We start from the raw sequence: 24027 nt of genomic DNA, 5'->3' as shown, positions 1-24027 counted from the left end.
GTTCTACAAAACATTGTAGCAAAAATTTACACTTAGTACATGAATGTACTAAACTTCCTACCCTGAAAGGATAAGCAGCCTTGACGCACCCGGAAGGACTTTATCTCCCTGATTCTCAAGATAAAAGGTGTGGCAAAGTGTCCCAGGTTTTGCGAAGTGCTCAAACTCGTGACTTCTATGCTATGCCTCAAAATACTTACGCATCATTTCATTTAATAAAATTGATTTTCGGACTGTAGAAGATTTTCCGCCACACAATGGTAAAGTAGCGATCGTCTCGTTAGACCGTCTCCAGACTAGAGGTTTAGCCTAGTTTGAGAAGATCTCACAATCCCAAATTGCAACTAATTTGTTCAGTTAAATTCAATTAAATAACAACCAATGTTCTTCAGATTTAAATACAATAATTCCCCTTAACCCTTTAAGGACGATAGCGTCACCGGTGATCCAAAAATGGAATTTTTTCTACCGTCTTTTAAATTTGTATTTGGCTCTAAAAAGTTAGAAAAAATGATTTTTTTGACCCTCAATTTTTGACCTTCCCGTCCTTAAAGGGTTAATGATCCATTTCTAAGTCAAAATTTTCTAAAAACTTTCGACTGGTAAGAAGTTTGAGATATTAAGCCTTATGGCTAATCCTCAGGTCTGTCAAGGTCCTTACTCTCCTCGCCGTTGGCGACCCTTCCTATTGTAATCTCAAAGTTGCCTCCCTGACCTGCTTCAGAGTGAGTGGTACGACACCCTGGGCACCATGTGTGGTGGAATCAATGTGTCCATGGGGAGGGTCAGAGTGTGGATACTGAGTATACAATTCCCAAAAGAGGTTGACCTGTTGAGTGTAAGTGTCTATAGTCCGGAAGGGCTATAAGACAAAAAATACTGATCTGATCATTACCGGTTCACAACCGATTTGAACCGATTCATATATCCCTTAAACATCGCTCAAAATACCGTAGAAGTGATAAAATTTATTATCGGTTCATGAGCGATTGCAGCCGGTTCAGGCTTGTCAGAAATTCGAAGACCTTTCCAACGAGCCGAAACATGATATCACTCTACTGAGAAATATGCACTCTAGAGCCTTTTTAACCTTTGACCTTGAAAAACCGACGAAATGTCAACCTGAACAACTTTTAAAAAATATCCAAAAATAAGAAAAAAAACTCGCACGATGCATGCAAGTAAAAAACACGGTTTGGGAGGGAAGTTGGAGGAGTTGAGGAGAAATGAAAGATATAGTAAATGTTCCAGGATCGACTTAGGGGGTCTCCCGAAGGTCTAAAAATCCAAAATCTCTACCTCTAACCGTTTGGACTCTATACGTGATAACGGCTAGACGAACAGCGTGATAGAGTGATTAATACAAACTTCTTTACGGTACAATTTGTACGTGAGCTTAAATTTTTACGATTACCTAAATAAAAAGCTTTTTAAAAACATTATATCAACATTGATACAGTGAAGAACATAACCTCAAATTTTCCCAAGTATCAGAACACTTTTGGTACTTTATTTGAGGAGCTCAGAGCAATAAAACGCTATTTTAATAGGGAAATGCATACGAGTTAGAGTTTTTTTGCTCCGAGCGCCTCATTTTAGGAACCAGGAAGTTTGATGTGAACTACTAAAAATAAAAAAAACTCATCTTAAGGTTATGTACTGACAAACATAACCTCAAATTTACACATATTCCAACGTTTCTTTGTAGTTCTATTTAATAATCGGCAAAAAGAGAATAGAAGATTGTTCTTTTGATTTCTTTCCGTAATAGAATAGTGATAGTAACATCAAGTTTTCCAATGATGAGACATAACCTCATTTTCTGTAATTGAATTTCATAAAGACAACAAAAATTTCGAATTTTGTAACTCCTTTTAAAGCAAACTAAGGCAAAATGCATTTTCTTATTGAATTAATGGTAAGATGATAATTTAGGATGCAATTTACCGAGTTTTGTTATTAAAAACATAACCTCAATTTTCATTTTATAACCTAAGTTTTTAAAGTCTTCTTTGTTAGTGAAGCAAAATTATCTTTGACTTTTTCAAAGTAACTAAATGGAATTTTTAATAACTCTGTGATGTGCAACATAATTTTAATCCTTCTATTTATAATCCTTACGTATAGCACAGTTTCAGTTTCAGTGAAATTGTACAATATCCTATTAATTTCTACCTATGCTTTAAAAAAAAATGAAGTCAAATTAATGAAAATCCGTCTACATAGTGAAAAGTTTCACCACAACCACCGGTTTTTCATCCCTATAATTACCAATAGCAATTTACAATTTATTCCAACCTTTCCCTCAACTCAATCTCTCTCTCTATCTCTCTCCTTTCACTAATAAGAAAACTTTGAATTTTCAACCCTGAGAGAGAATTTTTCATCCATGTCTAAGTGTATTAAATCCAAGGGGATGAGAAAATTGTGTAAACAAGGTATATAATATTGCAAAGTATCTTCTCTCTCTCTCATTTAACTATCTAAAATAGCAAGGGTTATGTGGAAAAATGAATATTTTCCACCATCTCTCGTTCACTTAAATATAAAAGGATAAGAAAACCTTGAGTGAAATTTTTTTATTCACTTTGTTCTAATTTCATTATTCAGTGTTACAATGAGACAGAAGAAAAATAAATGAGAAACATTCTTCAGGGAAATTCAGTCTGTCTTTTTGCTAGGTTTTTCGCTTTTTTTGCAAATTAATAACTTTATTAGGTTTATGTGAAGTTTTTCTGTTTAAAGATTATATTATTGCTTGAAAATTACAAAAATAATTGGGTAAAAATTTGAATAATTGCAAAATATGTAATTCTGGACAACGCTGCACGTAATTCCGGACAAAGTAATTTAGAAGATTGAACTTTGATAACTTAAAATTAATTTAGCCATTATTTTATTTAAAGTACCTTAAAGACTATTTAATTGATTTTTTTAAAATAAAGTACTAAGTTATTTGTCCGAACTCTTTAATTGGTTTACCCAGGATTCCGTGTTGTCCGGTATTTTAAACTCTATCCTATATTAACCTATTCAGTCAATGTACCAGAAATACTTGAGATAGAATGGTCATATTTTGGGATTAGTTTCCTACAGATTAATAGATGAATTTTTTGAAAAGAATTTTTTTTAATCTATTATGGGGGCGCGGGGAACCCCTGTCAAACACACGTCTTAACGGTCACTGAATTTAAATTCTGTGCCTTAATTCACTACAAACTCTATTGATTTAGATAGAGAAACTATCCAATAAAACAAATTGGCAAGTAGAATTCAAATCAGGAAAGAGGAAAGAGACCAATTTTAACAAATTCGACGGGATGTCTAATTTTCCGTCCGCCATTTTGAGCAAAAATTTTGCATAATCCTCAGCGAAGCAAGAAAAGAATAACAAAATGTATTTCCATTTCTGTCGGACCATTTTTCCCAAGTAATTGAAGAACTAAAGTTACTAAAAATCCATTCCCGACAGCAATTCGGATAAAAGTTTCCCAGAAATAAATCATCTAAAATCAGTCAATTTGCGTATGATGTATAATACTATGGTAAGGAATGGGTTTAGCTAATTTCCCTCAGTGCATTAATAAATTTTGAGAAAAAAATAATAAGTTAGTCTACAGACAATATCTCTTACATTAATTTTAACTATTTTAAGACGCTACTTATTGTAGAAAATTCGTCTTTATTAACCAATTTTAGTTTCTTATCTATCTCTCTATTTCTCAAGAAATTGTCTTGAGAAATGAAATTCTTGTGGTGAAAATTGTAAGTTATATGGTATAGAAGATAAATACATAGGGCAAAAACCCCGGAATTCTCCGAAAATGCTGATTAATTAAATTGATTGTCGATGAATGGGGAATTAATTGAAAAGTATTCAACATCCGGAGAGGAAGCTCAAATTTCAATTCAAGTGATTTTTCTTTGGTGGTATCTTATGTCTGGTTTGGGAAATTGGGCTTAAAGAAACCAAAGAGATACAGAGAGAGAGAGAGAATGAGTCAGATAAGGTAATACAGAATATATTTTGGCTTGATGCTTAAGAACGATGTCTAGTGCCTTGTTGAGAAGAAGAACCCCTCAACATCCTTCTAATATGTCAAAAGCTGTCTCCCGCTCATTCAGGCTCTCACTGAGAATCTCGTTTAAAATTTAATTAAATACTATATTATCGTTCCTTATCTAAGATCCCCAACATTAATATGATTGTGCGCTGGCAAAGAAAATGTGTACACTCGACCAAGTCAATTTTCTCTCCTTCCCATCAGCAAATGAATGAGGCATTGGATGATGGTGGTGCGGGGGTGAAGGTGGGAAGAAGGATTTAATGTATGGGATACAGTCGCGCAAGTAATTTCTTCCTGGGAGAGGGTCTTTTTTTTCCCCTGTCACTGTGATCCCATATTTTCTGCGCACGACACCAAAATTCCCTTCAGCTAATCCTATCGCATTTATTACTTGACTCAATTTTTGGACTCTGCAGAAAATCCTGGGAAAGTACCCTCTTTTGGCCCCTTGATTGTTGACACAGTGCTAAAGCATGGCGTCAGTGGAACTATTTGAGGTGTTCGTGCCTATGAATTTAAAGAGTTTGTTGTTTATGACAGGGAAACAAGGTTGTTCGAAGTTATACTGAGTTTGTTTTGTTTTTGGATTGCATTGGCGAGCAATGCCTATGGTCACCTGGAGGGGAATTCTGTAACGCTCTGACAATGCCATATGACAAATTGGGTTCGAATCTTAGGAGAGCTTTTTCGAAAATTCGATTCTGTAGCCGTGACATTGTCATTTCAGCTCACGTGACATTGTCAGAAGTCACATATTTGAGATTTCTAGCAATTCAAATGACAATGAATTATATTAAATAAATCAACCAAGACGTACTGTATTATCATAAAATCACCAAGTAAAGGAATTTCATTAAAAATTCAATGAATTGCATTTTCTAACTCATATGATATGACAAAAAGAAAGCTCGAATGGCATTGTCAGGTTTCGAACTCACGCGTGACAATTCCACGAAAGTTACAGAATTCCCCTACTGATCGTTGTAATAGCGTTTTGCTGCTATTCGTTTTATGTAGATGGGATTGGAATAGGCATCCATCCGGTAAACTCATTGTAAATTTGTTATACTGAAACCCGATTAAGATATAAGACCATTAAGGAAACCACGAACCATTTGTTATACTGAATGTTGACTTATGTACTGGACACACGTGCGACTTAAGCCCAGAGATGGTTTAACGTAAATTAAAAGAATGTTTAAACCTCATTCCTATCAGTTTCCCACTAAGTCGTCTCTCTGCTTAAGTCGAAAGCCTGTCTAGGGTATTAGACAGTCGTGTCGCTACTTATACGATCAGTAACTGTTATACACATTCAACGAAAAATTAGACTATCTACTATGAAAATAACAAATGAGCAGTTGTCCACTATATAATCTTTAATACCTTGCGATTTTATATGAGACTTTTCGCAAGAAAGCAATTTTTCGCTTTAGAACATAATTCTTGCGAGTAACGTATAAGCAATTGCTATCATAAGAGAGTCCAATATTTCACTCTTGAGTTTAGAAAGTTTTGGAGTTAGTTTGGAGTTTGCGAAGCCAAAACTCTGTAGAACTGCTCCGGTTTATTTTCCGCCTCCGTTTTATTGCCGTCCATTCAGTCGTGTGTCAATTGAGGATAAACGGTAACCTTCCTTTTTCTGGAATCTGACGGATATTCTGTTCTCTTCAATTCTTCCGGTGTTCATCAGAATCTACTTTCTTTATTCCAAAATAAAAAGATTCAGCTTTTTCTCCAGAGCTTTCGACTCTTGGTGTGGGTCTTCTTCAGTGGGTCAATTTTGAAACTTTTTAAAGTTTTGAAAAACGTCTAATGTCTGATTACTTTCTACGCATCGCCACATTCGCTTTTAATTTCGCTTTTTAAAATTGACCCACTGAAGAAGACCCACACCAATTGTCGAAAGCTCTGTAGAAAAAACTGAATCTTTTTATTTTGGAAAAAACAAAGTAGGTTCTGACGAACACCGGGAGAATTGAGGAGAACATAAACGATAACTGTTATATTAAATACCGACTTAGATATTGAAGTTGTTACTGTAATCACTAACTGTTGAACTAAAAGCAGACCATTAGGTTTTGTACTTTAAAAAAAATTATAATCATTATAAATTGTTATACTGTCAGATAAACAGTACATTCATTTGTGAACATAATCATTAACTGTTATATTATATTAACAACATACGAAAATATCCTTATTATTGCAATATTTCATTTCTTTTTACAAACAAGTAACCAACAAACAAGTTCGTAAAATTTTGTACTTTTTTCACAAACATTTGTTCGTAAATGTTCGTAAACACACATAAAACGTTCGTAAAATTTTGTCATTTGTTCGTAAATTTTTGCCAGCCAAGCAAAAATTTGCTAACAAATGCGAACAAATGACAAAATTTTACGAACATTTTTTCGTGTGTTTACGAACATTTACGAACAAATGTTTGTAAAAGTACAAAAAATGTTCGTCAAATGATCATTTTACGAACAATGTTTGTGAAAAAGTACAAACTTTTACGAACTTGTTTGTGGGTTATACGATTCACGAGCATTTCGTAAGTCTGCCACAGGATTTCACAAACATTTACGAACAATTTTACAAAATGTTTTTTTTTTCTGTGTATGCTATGCTAGAGTATGTACCAAGCTTGAAAGCCTTTCCTTACACATTTAATTCTTGCGTGTAGCTATTTCATTGATTAATATCGTTGATTAACAATAGTTTCTGTTTATTTTGAGTTTGACATTTCATCTTTTTCTTTAAAATAATTTTAAAGTTTGCAAAGACATAAATAGCACTTCATTGTATATTCTTGAAGCACCTTGGAAAGGAACACGCGAGTGCAGAGGGTAAAAGTTCTGTTGACTCTTCAAAGTTTGATTTTTTTATTATGACTATGTTTCTTCTCTATCTTATGTAATTCCTGACAATTTGTAATGTTAATTTGAGTCTGTGCCTTGTTTGTGAGTGCTTGTTTTTTCTTCATTTTCCAATGTTTTTTTTTTGTTGTTTTTTTAATTCTCTCCCACCCACCCCTTTCAACACTGTAATTATAATTTAATTGTAATTTCGTGTTTAATTTTTCTCTTGGCTTTTTTTTCAGGCTACAGTGTCTCACTATTAATTTTTGAGAAGTTCCTTCTCCACCTTTTATTCTTTAATACATTGATTACAATCTTTTCTATTTATTTAAGGTGTTTTTTTTTCATCTCGTCTCTCGTTGTTTGGCTTGATTAGAATGAATAACATATTTGAGTTTGAGTTTACCTTTAATTAGTTTGAAGTTTTTCTCCATTCTTTTTTTTTATCTTATATATATATATATATACGTATATCCTCCACTTTGTGCTCCACTGTTAATTTTTCTCCCTCTTGTCTGTTCAATAAACTCATTAAGTTTCTTGGTCTTTTTTTCACCACTGTGTTTGGATAAATTATATATATAAAAGGCATATAAGACACACAATAAGATAGTAAGTTATAGATAAGTGTCAAGAGGTTTATCTTGTCGTTTTTTGCTCCCTCTTTTCTATCGGTTTTTTTTTTCTCTCAAATTAAGTGCAACACATCTTAGTGAAATCTTTGGAGTTTTCTTTTTGCGTCTTCCTTGAACACTAAAGAAAATATATATAATATTGGTATGAGAGAAGGTTTATGGTGAAAAGAGAAGGCATTATAGAACTCTATGTACATTTAAGCTGATTGTACATACAGCAAATAAGAATTCGTTTACATGGCTCTTAAAATAATAATAAAATTTAAATGTTATTGCGCAAGAAAATGGACTGAGAAAAAGAAATATAAACGAATATAGAGGATATTTAACTAATGTATTTGAGAGACATTTGAATACTCCCATTATAATATTATTATAGACCTTCAAAATAGATATAAAAATTTTTTACAAGTTTCTTTTTATTTCACACTTGTTTAAACAAAGAAAGGCGATTTTGTCTCTCAAGATGATTTTACGATATACAAAAATGTTTTTCTTTCTTTTTGTTAATTGGACCTGTGAAGATTCAGATAACAAAATGTCTTTGTGCGGAACCCCCATGAGTTTAATTTAAAATTTATAACGTTGAGCTGGTTTGTCCCTCTATTTTAAAGAACAGAAACCAAACGGTTAGAGATATCTACTTAAGGTTTTCGCTGTATATATATTGCTGTACAAAATATTACATTGAATATACAATTTTGCGTGCTAAAACATTCCTGTGCTAAAAATTTCGTGAATAATGTTACTAATACAATTAAAAATGATCATGTTTTTTTAGCACTTCACTGTTCTAAAGTGCCTCAATATAGTCTACTTTTCTTTATGTTTGTTCCTGTCACGACTGTTTTGTTGGTTTTAGAACTCGGCGAAGACTAGGAAAAATAGTCGGGACATGAACCATCACAAAGAAAAGTCGATAATACGGGCTTGAGACCTAAGACTTATGACCTAGACACACTTACGACTTAAGCCGAGAGACGACTTTGTGGAAAATTATGGAAATTTAGTTTAATCATTATTTCGAATATAATTACGCTAAGCCGTCTCTCGGCTAATCCTCAGGTCTGTCGAGACCCTTAGCCATATGGTTCAACTGTTATAATTTCATACCCGCCAAGATATTTCGGAAAATTTAACTTGGGATTGGTTTATTAAAGACAAATAACCTATTAGGTTCTGAAAGAGCAGTAAAACACCGAATAACTGTACTAAATAAAGACATACATTTTTAGTACACGTCATTATTCCTGTATACTTTTCATTTGTTGCCTACTCGCGGAAATCTGGGAAAACTTCCCTAAATGAGGCTTAAATTGCCAATTTAAGCCGAACTTAAATTTTATTCGAACTGCATTTCAGGTAGCAAATTCCATAACACATATCATTTACTTTTACTTGAAATAATTTTGTTTTTTAAAGATTAAACCTCCTTTGTCTACGAATGGTTCAGTTTTAGTACAAAAATTAACAACGTAGGCTTTCTTGCGTACTAAGAAATTTTTTCCCTTCATATGAAAAGCTGAACTGAATAACCCTTTCAAGACGTAGCTGTACTAAAATAAATCAAGACAGAAATTTTGAAATTTAGTGCAAATTTTAAAGAAAACATTTTTCATTTTTTCTGCAAGTGACTCAGGCTTAGTACAAAAAATTATCGACGCCGAGGTACTGTACGACTTTCTTGCGTATTAAGAAATTTGGATTTATATAAGAGAAAAAAATCATTATTTTTTGTATATAAATCTAGCATTCATATTAAAAGCAATATTAAAAAAAAAACCCTTTCAGGATAAATCAAATTAGAATTTTTTAGTACTAGTACTTGTATCTTACTTGTGCAATAATTAAATGGGTTTTAACAGGATTTGCCGAAAATTTAGTGCCAATTTGAAACGGACCAAATTTTTTTTGTGGAAATACTCAGTTTTAGTACAAAAAAATTAACGAGGCATTTTATGACTTACTTGTGTACTAAGAAATTTGGATTGATACAACAGAATGAGTTCACCATTTTTTATTTATCTAGCATTCATATGAAAACCAGAACTAAATAATCCTTTCAGCACATAGCTGTACTAAAATAATTCAAGACAGAAATTTTTAGTACTACTACTTGCTTCTCTCTTGTGCTGAAAATAAATCTGTTGTAACTGCATTTTCTGAAGATCTTGTGCAGGTTCTAAGCAATTGAAAGTACTACAATTTATTTATGTTTTTATTCGTCTGATGAAAAATATTAAAAGAAATACCAAAGAAAATTGAAAGATCATTTAGTACATGATTGTACTAAAAATAATGCATTTCGCAAATTCAATATTTGAGATATCAAATTGTCTTTCATTTTTTGTTATAAATTTTACACACTTTCAGAAAATATAGCCGATTTCTTTAAGCACATTGTGAGAGATTCAAATACATAAGAATGTTTAGTAGTACTAAAAAGTATATATAACTTTCCAGAGACTATATACAAACAATAAAAATATGTATATAGACCAAGTGCTTCGGGGCATTTTGAAATTGTTTGTTTACCACCAGATTAAAAAAAATAAAGATTGTGCTGTGAAAAAATCCTCAAAGATTGGTATCACATTTCAAAGACTTCCACTGAAAGTGATTACAGTTGAAAAAAAAGCTTTCAAATTAAATTTTTATGACTGTGCTCTCCTAATTATGCAGAGTATCTTCCAAGTTTTATATGTTTATAACATGTTCCACCCTCTTACAATATTAATTTAGTTGAAGCAATTACAAACAGCAATTTTCTCAAAATGATGAAAAACTATTTGAAATTTGCTATTAATCCTAAGCACCCTCGTATGGGTACTTGAGAGTCGTGTGAGATAGAAATATTCCACCATCACTTAAACTATCCCCTAAATTTAACATATAAATTTCAGTTCAAGAAGAGAATTTAATTATTCTGCAACATACTCATTTTGATATATAGTAGATGAATTCAAGTGGAATTTCTGTAGATGTTGCATAAATTGCAATGATTTTTCCTGCTTCAACCTAACCCCCAAGTCTAATTAATTGATTTTCTCGCGACTAAATTGAAATTCTCCATCATGTGAAGATATTTTTTTTTCGGGGAGTCTTGGTGTGTGCGAAAAAGTCAATGGCCTAACGATTAATGTTGATGATGAGGAACGAAATGTAGCGTGAAATTGTTGGAGGAAAAATCATTTAAAGTTGGATGAGGGAAAAACAATGTGAAAAAGTTTTTTAAATTAAAAATACTTTGGAGGTAAATTTGATTTGTTGCATTTAATTCTCGCAAGATCAATTTTAATTCAATTTGAGGGGACTTGGGACAAGTGAGGCGAGTGATGAGAAGTAAAAAAAAAAGAATAAGCAACATGCAAGAAAACTAAATTGAAGACCACCAAGTTAGTTAGAACACTTCATTATACTTCTTGTAGATTCCCTCTTATTTATTTTCTTACTGCGGCTGTGTTGACTCTAATGGGGCATGCACAAATACTTTGGTTTTGGTAAATATTTTTAGCAACTTTTGATTTTGTTGGTATTATGGGATTTGGTTTTGTTAGATAGCAATATAAAACCTTTCTAAGAGACAAAGATAAGCCAAACCTAATCGAAAATTGTCTTGAAGTCTAAAGTGCAAGTTCACAGATTTGCCGCTTTAGCGCTGGCTATTTTTCGATTTCGAATTTTCGGTATTCTTCACACTTTATTCGTCAATAATGTTAACAACAGTTCGAATGTTTTTGCTGCAAAAAGCGATTCTTTGTGTAGTTTTGTTAAATTTGAGGATATTAGGATCGACACCTCTTTGACAGGGAACCCCCATTGACAGTTTTGTCAAAATGTTGAAATTTATTTAATGCATCCAATAAAATCTAAGTAATATAGGGTAAGTGTGCCAAATTATGGCATAGTTGAATGCAAGTGCCAAAGTCTCAAGTTTGAAATGTAATATATTTAATACAAATTGTTTTTTTTTATTCCTTAAGGAGCGTTGTTTGGAACCCTCTAGACAATTTATCGTCTTTATTTACTCTAAAATCATCCTTAATACATTTTAAAATGAATTAAAAGTGTAAACATAGCTTAATTACTTATTAAACACTTTAAAAGTCTTAATGGCGTTCTTGCAATCAAAAGGGAAAACCTTTCTCTTGAACATTTTTTTTAGTACATGTCTGTTCTTATGTGTCTCTGCGTAATCAATTTTTCTTTGTGTTGGTTTTTTTCACGGCTATTTTCTTCAGTCCTTTACGTGTTCTAAAATCAGCAAACAGTCGTGACAGGAACCAACACAAGGGGAAGTCGATTGCGCAGAACCACATGAAAGCACTTATGTACTAAAAATAATGTTCAGGGGAAAGATTTCTCCTTGTTATTTTTTATTTAAATACCATCATCCACCAATCCTAAGCTAATACTTTCAGGACTCTCAGAAGAAACTTTATAAAACAATTTCATTTGTGCGTAGCGTGTAATCTTGCTTTACTACCTTAATTTTTGGGGATTTTCTCCAGAAGGGAAAGAAAAGGAGAAGAAATGGTTATTGGGTTAGAATGAGTTATTTGCACATGCGAGAATTAATGAGAGAAGATAAATTATTATTAAACAATTTAGTCAGAAGGTGAATTTCATTAATAACTACCCTCCATATGTGACTTTGGCATCTATTCATCGGTTTTCCTTGACTGGAATTTATTGATTAAAAGCCAACAACGGTCTGAGTGAGGCTGTGCCACTGAGAGGGAAACTTGAAGCTTTGATTTTCCTCCAAAACGTTCAGGAGGAAATTTGAGTGAAATTTCGTGTTCTATATGTACAAGTACAATATACATATAGAGTGGTGGGAAATCTGAATCCAGGAAAATCGTTTTTAATTGAAAATTGCCAAATGTGCTGAAATCACAAAGTGTGTATGTGTCTAGTGTGTTTTTGGGGGAGAGTATTTGCAAAAGTTGTGAAAGACGAGTGTTGGGAAATTCAAATGGAAATTCCCCGGTAGAGACAACCAAAGTTATATACCCAGAGTATTTTTTTTCCTACTTCTTCTGCCAGTTGGAAAATCTAATTCGCAAATTTGTTCTATCATTGAAATCACCAAATTCAATTTGAATCTCTGAATTGAAGTTAGTACTTTTTGCCAAGTCTTTTCCAATTTAGGCAACATTTTATGTTTTTTTTTCTCATCTATTACAATGTTATATCAATAACATGGAATGGATGATGTTGAAATTTTATTGAAAAATATACGAGACTTGTAAGAAGATACTTTTTAAGTTAAAGTGAGACTATAATTTATGGCCTAATTGAACAATTTAGATCTCTTGATAGTTTTTTTCTCGAATTACTTTTCAATAGAGCCTGTAATTAAATTAGCAAATGTCTTCTTTTGCAGAGAAACGACGAGAGTATCGACGTTGCTCTATCCGTGCCACAATACAACGGTCATCATCAGCACAGTACGCAGCATTTCGACATGAATGACCAGGTGAGATTAATAGAAATGGCAAAAAGTTGTCAGATAAACCAAACACCTATTGCCTTACACATGCTTTAAGTGGTTACATTGCAAAATATTTAAAGACAAACCAATATTATAGAGCAGGCACATAAAAATTTTTAATATTTTTTAAATGGGCTGTGAGTTTGACAAAATTTAGTAGAAGATTCTGTACTAAAAAATGCGCACCAGTGAGAGAAACAGTCGATTGGTTAGAACATAATGGCCATAATGGCTATTAAATGGAACTGGGTTGAAAAATAGGGCAGTTCATTTTGTTGTACCAAGTGTTATGATTTAGTACATAAACATGTGCTAAAAGTAAGTGGTGAAAATCGTTTTATCAATACACCACGTTGTAATAAATAAACTGAAATAGATTTTGAACTATAACTACAACATGATGCTTACTTAATAAATGTTCTGTACTAAAAAGTAAGGGTTCAGTACATAAACATGTGATATAAAAAGTCAAGAGAATACGTTACAATGTCGTTATAAATCAACTAAGTTTCAGTTTTAGCACAACTATTTTTTTGATTTGATAACCTCAAAATACAACACGAAATTATAATATTTTTCTGCGTACTAAAACGATCAAGCCAGAGCATTTGTTGATTTTTTCTGCTTATTTTGGCATGAAAATCATTTTGTTATTATTCAGTCTAAATAAACGTTTTCTCTGCCAAACTTTATAAATATAGCATACATTTAGTACATCAACATGTGCTAAAAGCATATAGAAAATAGTTTGCAATGTCTTCTAAATAATATATGAAGCATTCTTCGGTTATATTTTTAGCACGAGATAATTATTGATAAGGAAGTACTGAAATTGCAAATGTCATCTTGTACGTCGAATGTCCTGTACTAAAACAGGAATGTGCTATCAATAAAATCTTTTCTAAAGTAGGGTGAAAGGAACACCTATTGACATTTTAAGAACTCGTGTCAGGACCTATTGACACCCTACTCTGTACCAATTGGAATACGAAATTTGAACACTTATCCTTATCGAGAAACGCAGATTAATAATAAAAAAAACGTTATATTACTTAGATTTTATTGGATGCATTAAATAAATTTCAACATTTTGACAAAAGTGTCAATAGGGGTTCCCTGTCGAAGGAGTGTTCTGGAAAAATTCTGTTTCATTATCTTGCCATTATAATGCGAAACACAAAAAAGACATCACTTAGTACATGAACATGTACTAAAAATAAATAAATAAATATCTTCAACGAGATCAAACATTTGTCGGTTTTAAGTAGTTTTTAAGCAGCATAAAATAGGGTAATTCGTAACCATTTCCAATTTGAAGTTTTAGGGTGTACTTACTGTTTTAGATATTCTAAAGAAAAAAAAGGCATTGAATAAACGAGCAATAAAAAGTCAAATTTGGTCAGCAAAAAATTCGAAATGATCAGTAAAAAATAAGAAAATGGTCAGTAAAAAATAAAAAAGAGCAGTACTTTATTAAAAGCGGTCAGTAAAAAATGAAAAGTAGTCAGCAAAAAATGAAACATGATCAGTACAAAGCAAAAAGTGATCAGTAAAAAATAAAACATGATCAGTAAAAAGTAAAAGATGATCAGTAAAAAATAAAAAGTGGTCAGTAAAAAATCAAAAATGAGCATTAAAAATATTGAATTTGGTCAGCAAAAAAATTAAAAATGGTCAATGGTCAAAAAATGGTCAAAAATGATCAGTAGAAATATTCGTATTGATCAGTAAAATATTAAAAAAGTGGTCAGCAAAAAATCATAAACGAGCAGTAGAAATATTCGAGATGATCAGTAAAAAAATTTAAAAAGTGATCAGCAAAAAATTAAAAATGAGCAGTAAAATGTAAAAATGGTCAGTTAAAAGTAAAAAGTAGTCGTTTTTAATTTTTTACTGACCAATTTTTGTTTTTTACTCGTTTTTAATTTTTTACTGACCACATTTAATTTTTTACTGTTCACTTTTAATTCTTTACTGACCAATTTTTATTTTTTACTGCTCCTTTTTTAATTTTTTGCTGACCACTTTTTTTAATATTTTACTGATCAATACGAATATTTCTACTGATCATTTTTAATTTTTGTGCTGACCGCTTTTTATTTTTTACTGCTCATTTTTTTATTTTTTTTACTGCTTTTTTAATTTTTTTTGCTGCTCGTTTTTAATTGTTTACTGACCATATTTGCTTTTTACTGACCATTTTTAATTTTTTGCTGATTACTTTTTAATTTTTTACTGATCAATTCGAAGTTTTTACTGACGAAATTTAACTTTTTACTGACCAAATTTAACTTTTCACTGACCAAATTTTACTTTTTACTGACAAAATTGAATATTATTACTGAGCATTTCGAATTATTTGCTGATCAAATTTAATTTTCTGCTGACCACTTTTGACTTTTTACTGACCATTTGTTTTTTGCCAAAAATATATACAAACAAAAATTGTTCTCTTTCTTCATTCTCGATTTTTTCTTCTATTTCGTGTTTTTTTCTCTTTGTCTAGTGATCTTGTTACAAAATAGTCAAAGCTTCCGTATCACTGAATTGATACATATGATTTTTTCGAACTTGTACTAAAAATATCAGGTTGCCCTGATACATAAAAGCAAGAATAGAACTATCTAGTCTATTTAACTTTAAATATTTCCTTCATGCTTCTCCATTTAACATATAAAATACTACTCTTTTGCTGTACTAAATCAACAAAGAATGGCATGTACTAAAAATATTCCAATTATTATTTATCTAAAATCTTTGGAAGGTTTTTATCCTAATGACTTTGCAATTGAATGTATTAGTACATTCAGCGATGATTTTGTACTAAAACTCTCCGACATGTACTAAAAAAAAAGTTCAATTCGTACTAAAGCAAATAATGACTGATAGAATTCTAATTTGAACAATTTAGTTGATTCAGTATGGAATTTATGCCAAAATCATTTGTTCACATAAACATATGGTGTACCTTATTGAATTTCTTTCGTAACAAATGACCACCTCATATAGCTAGACTTTTTATTGAGAAGCACATTTGATATGTACGATAAAAAATCTCTCAATTTAACACGTAGAGAGGTATTATTGACACCTGGAGATTGATAAAAATTTTTGTGTGAGGGAATTGATGATGAAGAATAATGTTGAATCTCTCAGTAAATCTCAGTGAAAAACGATGTGAAGTTCAGGCAGTCATTTTTCCATCGTGACATAGCACAAATGTTTAAATATATAATTTTTCAAAGGAGAATAAGGCATCTTTTGAGCATCTTTTATGCATTTTGTGGGAAAGATTTTGCAGAAGGAGGAATTGTATATTATCTATTCATCGGTACTTCTACTGCAAAATAGTTCAAATAATTGTCAAAGTAGAGGGCAATAAAATATGTTATCATGTTGGTATTGAAAGAGAGTGCAAATGAAGCTTTTGAGGAGTTTTTTTAGATATAGATTATTTACTTGGGTTGGAATAGCAGTAAAGTTGGATGAATAGGAAATTTCTCAATAGATTTGAGAAATAGGAAAGAGGAAGGGAGAGAGAAAATAATGAGATACTTTGGGCTAAAAGGAGAAAATTGCCAAGAATTCGTTTCGGTATTAAAATTAAAATGGGAATAGAACGCAATGAATTATTCAGTATTAAGGATTAGAATGCCTGTTCTTAAAAGCAAATTGAAATTTATTATGCGAGATTTTTCTTTGTCGTCAATTTTTCTTCCTCTTTTCCTCTTTTTTTGTAATCCCCATTCCTTAAGATTATCATGTCGCTCCTTGGTGGACAGAGTAGCATAATTTACTTCATTATTGCACTTAAAGTATAAATAGGATAAAAGAGACCATGTCGAAAGATTCAATATTTATACACTTTCATCCACTGACAAAGTGGATTTAGAAGCTTGAAAGAATGTTGCCTTTAGTGCTAAACTGCTTTGAGAAGATTTAATGCGGAAAGTGAACAGCGTAAAACCAAGATGGCGCTTTTATATCAATTTATTCCAGTTTTAGTAGTTTTTTTCAAATACTACTTAACCGATCTTTACAAACACGGTAACGTTGGAAAGGCCTTGAAATTCTCTACGTACAGTGTAAAATTCACTAAAAACAACAAAATAGCAAAGAATACATTTAAAAAAAAATATCATAATGATATTCATGACTTGCATCAATCTAATATAAATTAACATGTAATTTTTACCAGAACACCGAGAAAAATGTGGATGGTAAAATTTACCATCCTCCATACAAAATTCTAATGGCCGGATAGTAAAAAAGTCACCCAGCAAACGCGATATTAAAATGGACTGTCAAAAATTGTAGAATCTATTCCATGGATAGTAAATTCTAATAGCCGGATGGTAAATTCTAACATCCCCGGATATTAGATTTTACTAGCCGGATGGTACATTTTACTGGCAGGATAGTAAAATTTACTAGCCGGATATTAGAATGAAAAATGTCGGAAAAATTTATTTTTCCTTATTTTCATTGATTTTTGGCCATTGTTTGAGGGCTTGGGGCCCTTCTTGGATGATATTCTCTGTATTTCAAGCCATTTTGGTGCGTGAAAATTGACGACTGCGCCGAGATTTGAACACGCGACCTTTGTGATGACAGTCCAGCATCTTCCAGCTGCGCCACGAATTGCTATAATGTATTCAAAGCATATCGGGAACCGTTGCATCGGCACCCACGATATTCCAAAGTGACATTCTAACAGCAGGATGGCAAATTTTACTGGCTTGGATAGTAATTTCAATCCAAATTACTATCCTCCGTTAAAATTTACTATCTTCCAGTTAAATTTTAACATCTAATATGCGGCCAGCAAAATTTACTACCCGGATATTAGAATCTAAGAGAGGTCAAGGTAAAATCTAAATGAGGATAGTAAATTTTACCATCCGGCTATTAGAATTTACTATCCATAGGATAGTAAATTTTAAAATGTCAAGATGGTAGATTCTAAAGGAAAGTTTCTATGGAGGATGGTATTTTCTACTATCTTTTGAGATAGTAGAATTTAAAGACACGATTTGTAGAAAATACCATCCAAATTTTTCTCGGTGAAAGAAATAAAATATAAATAATTTGATAAATTCAATAAAATCACTGCAATACATATTTATTCAGCAATAAATTCATAATTCATGTGCTAATGAAATTGCTTCCGTCACATTATAACTATTGAACTAAACCATCCGATTATGTTTATTTGTTTATATAATTAGTATTTAATCATTTATGAAAATTTAATAAATTGACATGACAAATTAATTTCAATCGAGGAAATTTCAAATGATTTAATTTTAACTCATTTCGGATTAATAATTTGACTTTTGGAAATTAAGTCATCAAACATTTTTACCTTAAAAATCCTGCTAGAAGTGATAGGGGGATGTGGGGCACCTTTGAAATTGGATTTTTTCTCCTATGTGTAATTGGAACTGAGCCATAGGGTAAGTGTGCCAAATTCCGGCCAGCTTGCAATTTCGGCCATATTTTTTGTTCCTCGAATTTCCATAATTTTTTAGTTTTTGCATTCTCTTGAGATTGTACAATGCAAAAAAATAACAAAAAATGTCACTTCGACGAGCAAGATGATCTGAAAAGACATTGAAAGAATTCTGGAAGAGCAAGGAACTATGAAAATGAAGGTGGCCGAAATAGGCCACCAATGCTACGTCTACATTTTTATGCATTTTAAAACATATTAAGAATAATTTTAGAGAAAATAGAGATGATAAACTGTCTGCAAGGTTCCAAGCAACACTTCTTATAAAAGAGTAACAAAAATATTCAATTTTTATTAAAAATATTACATTTCAAACTTGAGACTTTGTCGCTTGTATGTAACTATGCCGAAATTTGGTACACTTACCCTATCATAATATAATTTAGTTTAATTTAATTTAGTTTGAATTTAGCTAAATTATATTAATATAAAAACATGTGGAAAATCCAAATTTCAAAGCTGCCCACTTTCAAAGGTGTCCACCTTCGCCCTATACGCATTTGGTTTATTACAAACATTTGTTCGGACATTTTTGTTTGTTTGGCAAAGCTTTTCCAAAAAATCACGAAAGTTTACAAACGTTTTCCTGTGTTTTCACGAATACTTACGAACAAATGTTTGTAAAAGAACAAAAAAACGCTCGTTAAGTGATCACGTTACGAACAATATTGTGAAAAAAGTACAAACAATTACGAACATTTTTATGCGTTATGCTATTTACAAGCATTTCGTAAGTTCCCAATGGGAATTTACAAACATTTACGAAAAATTTTACGATTTTGTGTATACCTATCTATTTTAAAATGTTTTATCCAAAAAAAATAATCGATAGAAAGAGAACTGACTAAAAATTACCTAAGTATTTTGTCTTAAATTTTCATCCCTTAAATACTTTTAAATATTTAATTAAATTGCATATTCGAATTGTCCAGACCTTTTACGTATTTAAAGCACTCACAGCTCTACCTAATCACAGAACATGATGGAGTTAAAAGAATTAATGGGTTTTAACATTTTATTGCATGTTGATAATGGTTTATAGTGAGTATATTCGTGTACCTGCACAGAATATTTAAATGTTTATAATTATGAAATGAAACAAGTACTGTACTTTATAGTCGTCCAGGAATTCTAAATTTTTTTATTGAAAAATAATTTTAATGAACGACAAAATAGTTCCTTAATGCGAAAAGCAATTAAAGTAGCGTGGAATCAGAAGCAATTTACTTCAAACATTAACAGCTTAAATTTTATTGCTAAAAATTTGTATATATTTTTTTATTTTGTTCAATTACTTAAATATTTTGTTATTCATTGTTATCACAAAAGCAACTTTGTGGATTTCATGTCGGGTTTTTTGAGAAATTATTAGAGAATTTAGTATACGGCCTTAAGTGGAAATTTTTTGAAATGATCTTTGACCTTTGACCTCCTCTTTTGATGAGTTGTGATGTTCCTGGATACAAACTTTTTATTATAATTGCCAATTTTTCTAAACGTATTATATTATAAATTGATAGTGAAAGTTTTTAAGAAACATTATTAAAAATTAATTACAAAATATCCACAATAATTTCTGTAGATGCGAATGACTTTACACCCCTGCTTTTCGTAAGCTTTTCTTTAATTACAAGATGTCTTTTCGGAGAGAGGAACTCCGCCCGGATGCTGCAACACAACGAGGGCTGTCCCAGAAGTCCCTGGCCTCGGAAGGAAAACAAAAAATATTTTGAACTTTACTTTTTTATTTCTCAAAATAATGTCCTTGTGGTCGACACACTTTTCCCAGCGATACTGGATAGCCTCTATACCAATCTTATAGTAGGTTTCGTTCAGGTCGTCGAAATAGGCGTCAACTATAAGCTCGACCTCAGTATTGTTGGAAAATCTTTGTCTATCCAACCATTTTTTCGTGTTTTAGAACAGGAAATAGTCCGATGGGGCTAAATCTGGAGAGTAGGGGGCGTAGGGAAGCAGTTCGAACTTCAATTCCTTGATTTGGGCCATCGCGACACGACGCTGTTTTTGCTCCGGTGTGCGATATGCGATGTAAGGCACTTTTTGAAGGGCCTGACATGTCAGCAAGCTCACGCACTTTCAATCGTGGATCACTTGATATCATTTTTTGGATTTTCGTTGCATTTTCCGGTAAGGACGGCTCTTTAGGGCGACCAGTGTGTTGACCATCATTCAAGCTCTTTCAACCACGCTTATACGCTGCTACCCAAAATTTTACAGTGGAATTCTAAGGAGCAGACTTCCCTAAAGTAGAATCCAGGTTGGCTTTAATATTGGGTGTCTTAAGACCTTTCAAAAACAAGTACTGGATCACGTAACGATGGTCCATTTTTTCCAAGTTCAAAATTTTTTTCGGAGCATCCACTTTCAACAGCTGTCAAAAAAACTAAGCAGATGCATTGCCGCCAAACTTGAAACTTAATCTTTTTAATGTTGGTACTTTGGAAAAAAAAATCACTGGTGCCAACCTACCAGCGGCATCTATACCTGAAGCCAGGGACTTTTGGGACTGCCCTCGTATTTGTGGAGTTTTCAATCCAAGATCAGAAATTACCTCTTGTCCAGAGCTTTCGACACGTTTTGTGTCTTCCTTAGTGGTCAAATGTTGTTAGAGATCTGTGGGTTTCGTTTTCGTTGGGTAGGGGACGTTTTGTATTGGCGGGAAGGTTCCAGGAATTTCACAAAAGATCTCAATGGATGCACCATACACTCTGCGATCCCTCGGGGACAACTTATATTTAATTTTATTTATATTTATATTTTATTTATTTATATTTAATTTTTATATTAAAAACTTTTAAAAATTCATAAACTACACGGTAAAAAATTTCAGCACATATTTGTTCGAAAAATTAGCTCGTTCACGGACACCATAGTTTTTTGGGCACAATCTTGTTCATTTTACAAGACTCAAAAAGATAATAAATATTAGTAACGAATTTGTTCCAAAAAATAGCTCGTCCACGGACACCGAAAATTTTTGGAATAAATTTGTATCTTCTAGAAGAAACGAAAAGATACCCAATATTAATAACGAATTTGTTCCAAAAAATAGCTCGTTCTACTGAATGTAAAAAATCGTATCCCTCCTCTCATACTCAGTCAAATCTGTGACTATTTTCGCGCTACATTGTTTTACTTTTTTTAATTCGAGATTGCCTTTCCCTCCTACTGCCTGCACTCGCATATGATTTCGTCATGCACGTATCTGTATGAAACACTCTTAATTGACTTTTATTTGATGTTCCTTATAAACTTTCACCATCGAAATCCATCTCGACTGAAGTATAGGCCTTAACTGTAAGACGAAATCTTTTACACGAATTTGTTCCCGACAATGGGAACAAAAATAGTCCTCATATGAGTAACAACTTTGTTCCAAAAATTGTCTCGTCAACGGACACTGCAAATTTTTGGAACAAATATGTTACAGATGTAGGAATAATATTGTTATAAAAAAATGTACCAATTTGTTCCTGATAGTGGAAACAAAACAGCCGAGTGCAATAAATTCTAATCCAACTTTCAGAAACAAATTTGTATGAAATGAAATCAACTCAAATTTGTAGACAATCCACCGTATGAAAACGGTTCCAAAAGAAAACTCTAATAAAATTGTAACTACATATTTTGTAACAAAACTGTAAAGAAAACTTTTTGGAACAAACAAATATCGTCTCTAGGTACAAATTGATTCCAAAATATTTCTTCCAATATTTTGGTCAGGGTCCAAAAATTCTTACCGTGTAATATGGGTTCATTCGGTCACAGAGTTAAAAAAAAAATATTGAATACTCTGTTGGATTTTCCAAAATTTGACATTAGATATTTCATTGATTTTGTTTATCCGGTTTCATTTTTATTGTTGATTTTCGAGCAATAAAAAGTGTCTCGCCTTTGAAAAGGATTCAATCCGAATAAGGAAAAAGTAACAGTTATCATAAATGTGTTTTCCTTATGCCATGATCGATATTTATCATCCTTCAACATAGTCTTCTTCACCCTCTTTAATCGCTAAAATTGCATTAGATGTTTTTGGGCCAAAGAAATTGAAGAATGGGGGGAGTGTTAAAAGGAACTGAGTCAATTTTTCTTGCAAAGAGACAACAAAAAAAAACTTCAATAAAATTTATTTCCTTGGAGAGGGATATTTTTATCCACAAACTTTTCACCCCTCTATTGTTCTTCTCTTTTGTCATCTTCAATGTCTGTATTTCTCTTGATATTTATTGAAAAGGATATAGAGAGTGGGTCGAAGATTCATCATAGTGATAATTTGAAACCTTTCGAGGGATATTGGGAAAGAAGGGAGAAGAGGGATGGCTGATTTATTTGATGGGAATCAAAGAAAATCAATGTTTAAGGAATTTAGCTTTTCAGATGCTTTTCCCTTGTGTATATATTTCAAATATTTCCTATATATAAATATTTTATTTTGAGATATTTCTCAATTAAAATTGCTAACATTCTCTAAATTTTCTTTTTATCTTCAATCATTCACATTTATCCCTTCCCATGCCCACTATTTCCAGGCTCTCTTTTTTGTTGTATTTCTTTTGAGCCAACATTAAAAAGGGGGAAAAATATTTTGTTGAAAAATGGTGCAAATTGATTTATGAGGAAAATATTCATATTTTTTCCGCATATGAAATTGGCAAGTTGATGTGAAAAGAGAATGATGGAGTGCAAATAATAAAAAAAAGAGAACTTGTTCCTTTCTTAATCGCAATTTACCAGAGAGCCAGAGGAAGAAAGAAAAAAGAGCAATGAAAATTCTCTTTCCCCTTCCGAAAGGTACTTGACTTAAAACTATCAGAGAGATAGAGATATACTCAAAATCCAACCAGATGTCCACATTTAATGCTGAGAGAGTTGATCTCAACATGTGCTTTTAAAAATTACTACCAAGTGCTGAAGATAAATTAGAAGACATGTAATTAAATATTTATTTATGATTAACAGAACAACAACTTTCACTTTACTTTTATTTATGACATGGACTTACTGTTTGTGTAATAATCAGTTTTATGTGCCTGTTTTACTTGCTATTAAATATTTATTAATACGAAAATGGCAATTGTAATGTTTATGTGATGACATTATTGTATCAGCGATTTTTTTTGTGTTGTACTATACTTCCTTCCAGTATCAAATTTTCGGCTGTGGGAAAATGCAGAGGGGTGGCTTTTAGTGAAAGATTGAACGCAATTTTGGCTCATTGTTTTATGTGTCTGGTGATATCATGGTAGAGCAAAAAAAAATGAGAATCCCAAAATTGTAGCTGTAGTAGAAAGGCTAATTAATGAGAATTTTGGACTTGAAGTTGAGCTGCGATAAGGAAGACAAGCAGGGACAAAATTGTACACGGCTACAAATGGGTGATAGTCATCCATTGTGAGGAATATTGGTTAGATAAAAAAATCAAGTTGATCAA

At 32.0% G+C, this 24027-nt stretch overlaps 1 protein-coding gene across 2 annotated transcripts in view; it reads left to right on the top strand.

Moving 5' to 3' along the window:
* Positions 1 to 24027, top strand: part of LOC129807754 (TOX high mobility group box family member 4-A-like) — a 187052-nt gene that overhangs the window by 73313 nt on the left and 89712 nt on the right. For both annotated transcript variants that reach the window (XM_055857220.1, XM_055857219.1), the window contains exon 2: positions 12956 to 13048. In XM_055857220.1, the coding sequence (XP_055713195.1) occupies positions 13037 to 13048 (12 nt within the window). In that variant the 5' untranslated portion in view covers positions 12956 to 13036. The remainder of the gene's footprint in view (positions 1 to 12955; positions 13049 to 24027) is intronic.

The sequence above is a fragment of the Phlebotomus papatasi genome, chromosome 3 (assembly GCF_024763615.1).
Source record: "Phlebotomus papatasi isolate M1 chromosome 3, Ppap_2.1, whole genome shotgun sequence".
NCBI classification, from domain to species: domain Eukaryota; kingdom Metazoa; phylum Arthropoda; class Insecta; order Diptera; family Psychodidae; genus Phlebotomus; species Phlebotomus papatasi.
The sequence above is the reverse complement of the archived record's forward strand: the minus strand, read 5'-3'. Positions and strand labels throughout refer to the sequence as shown.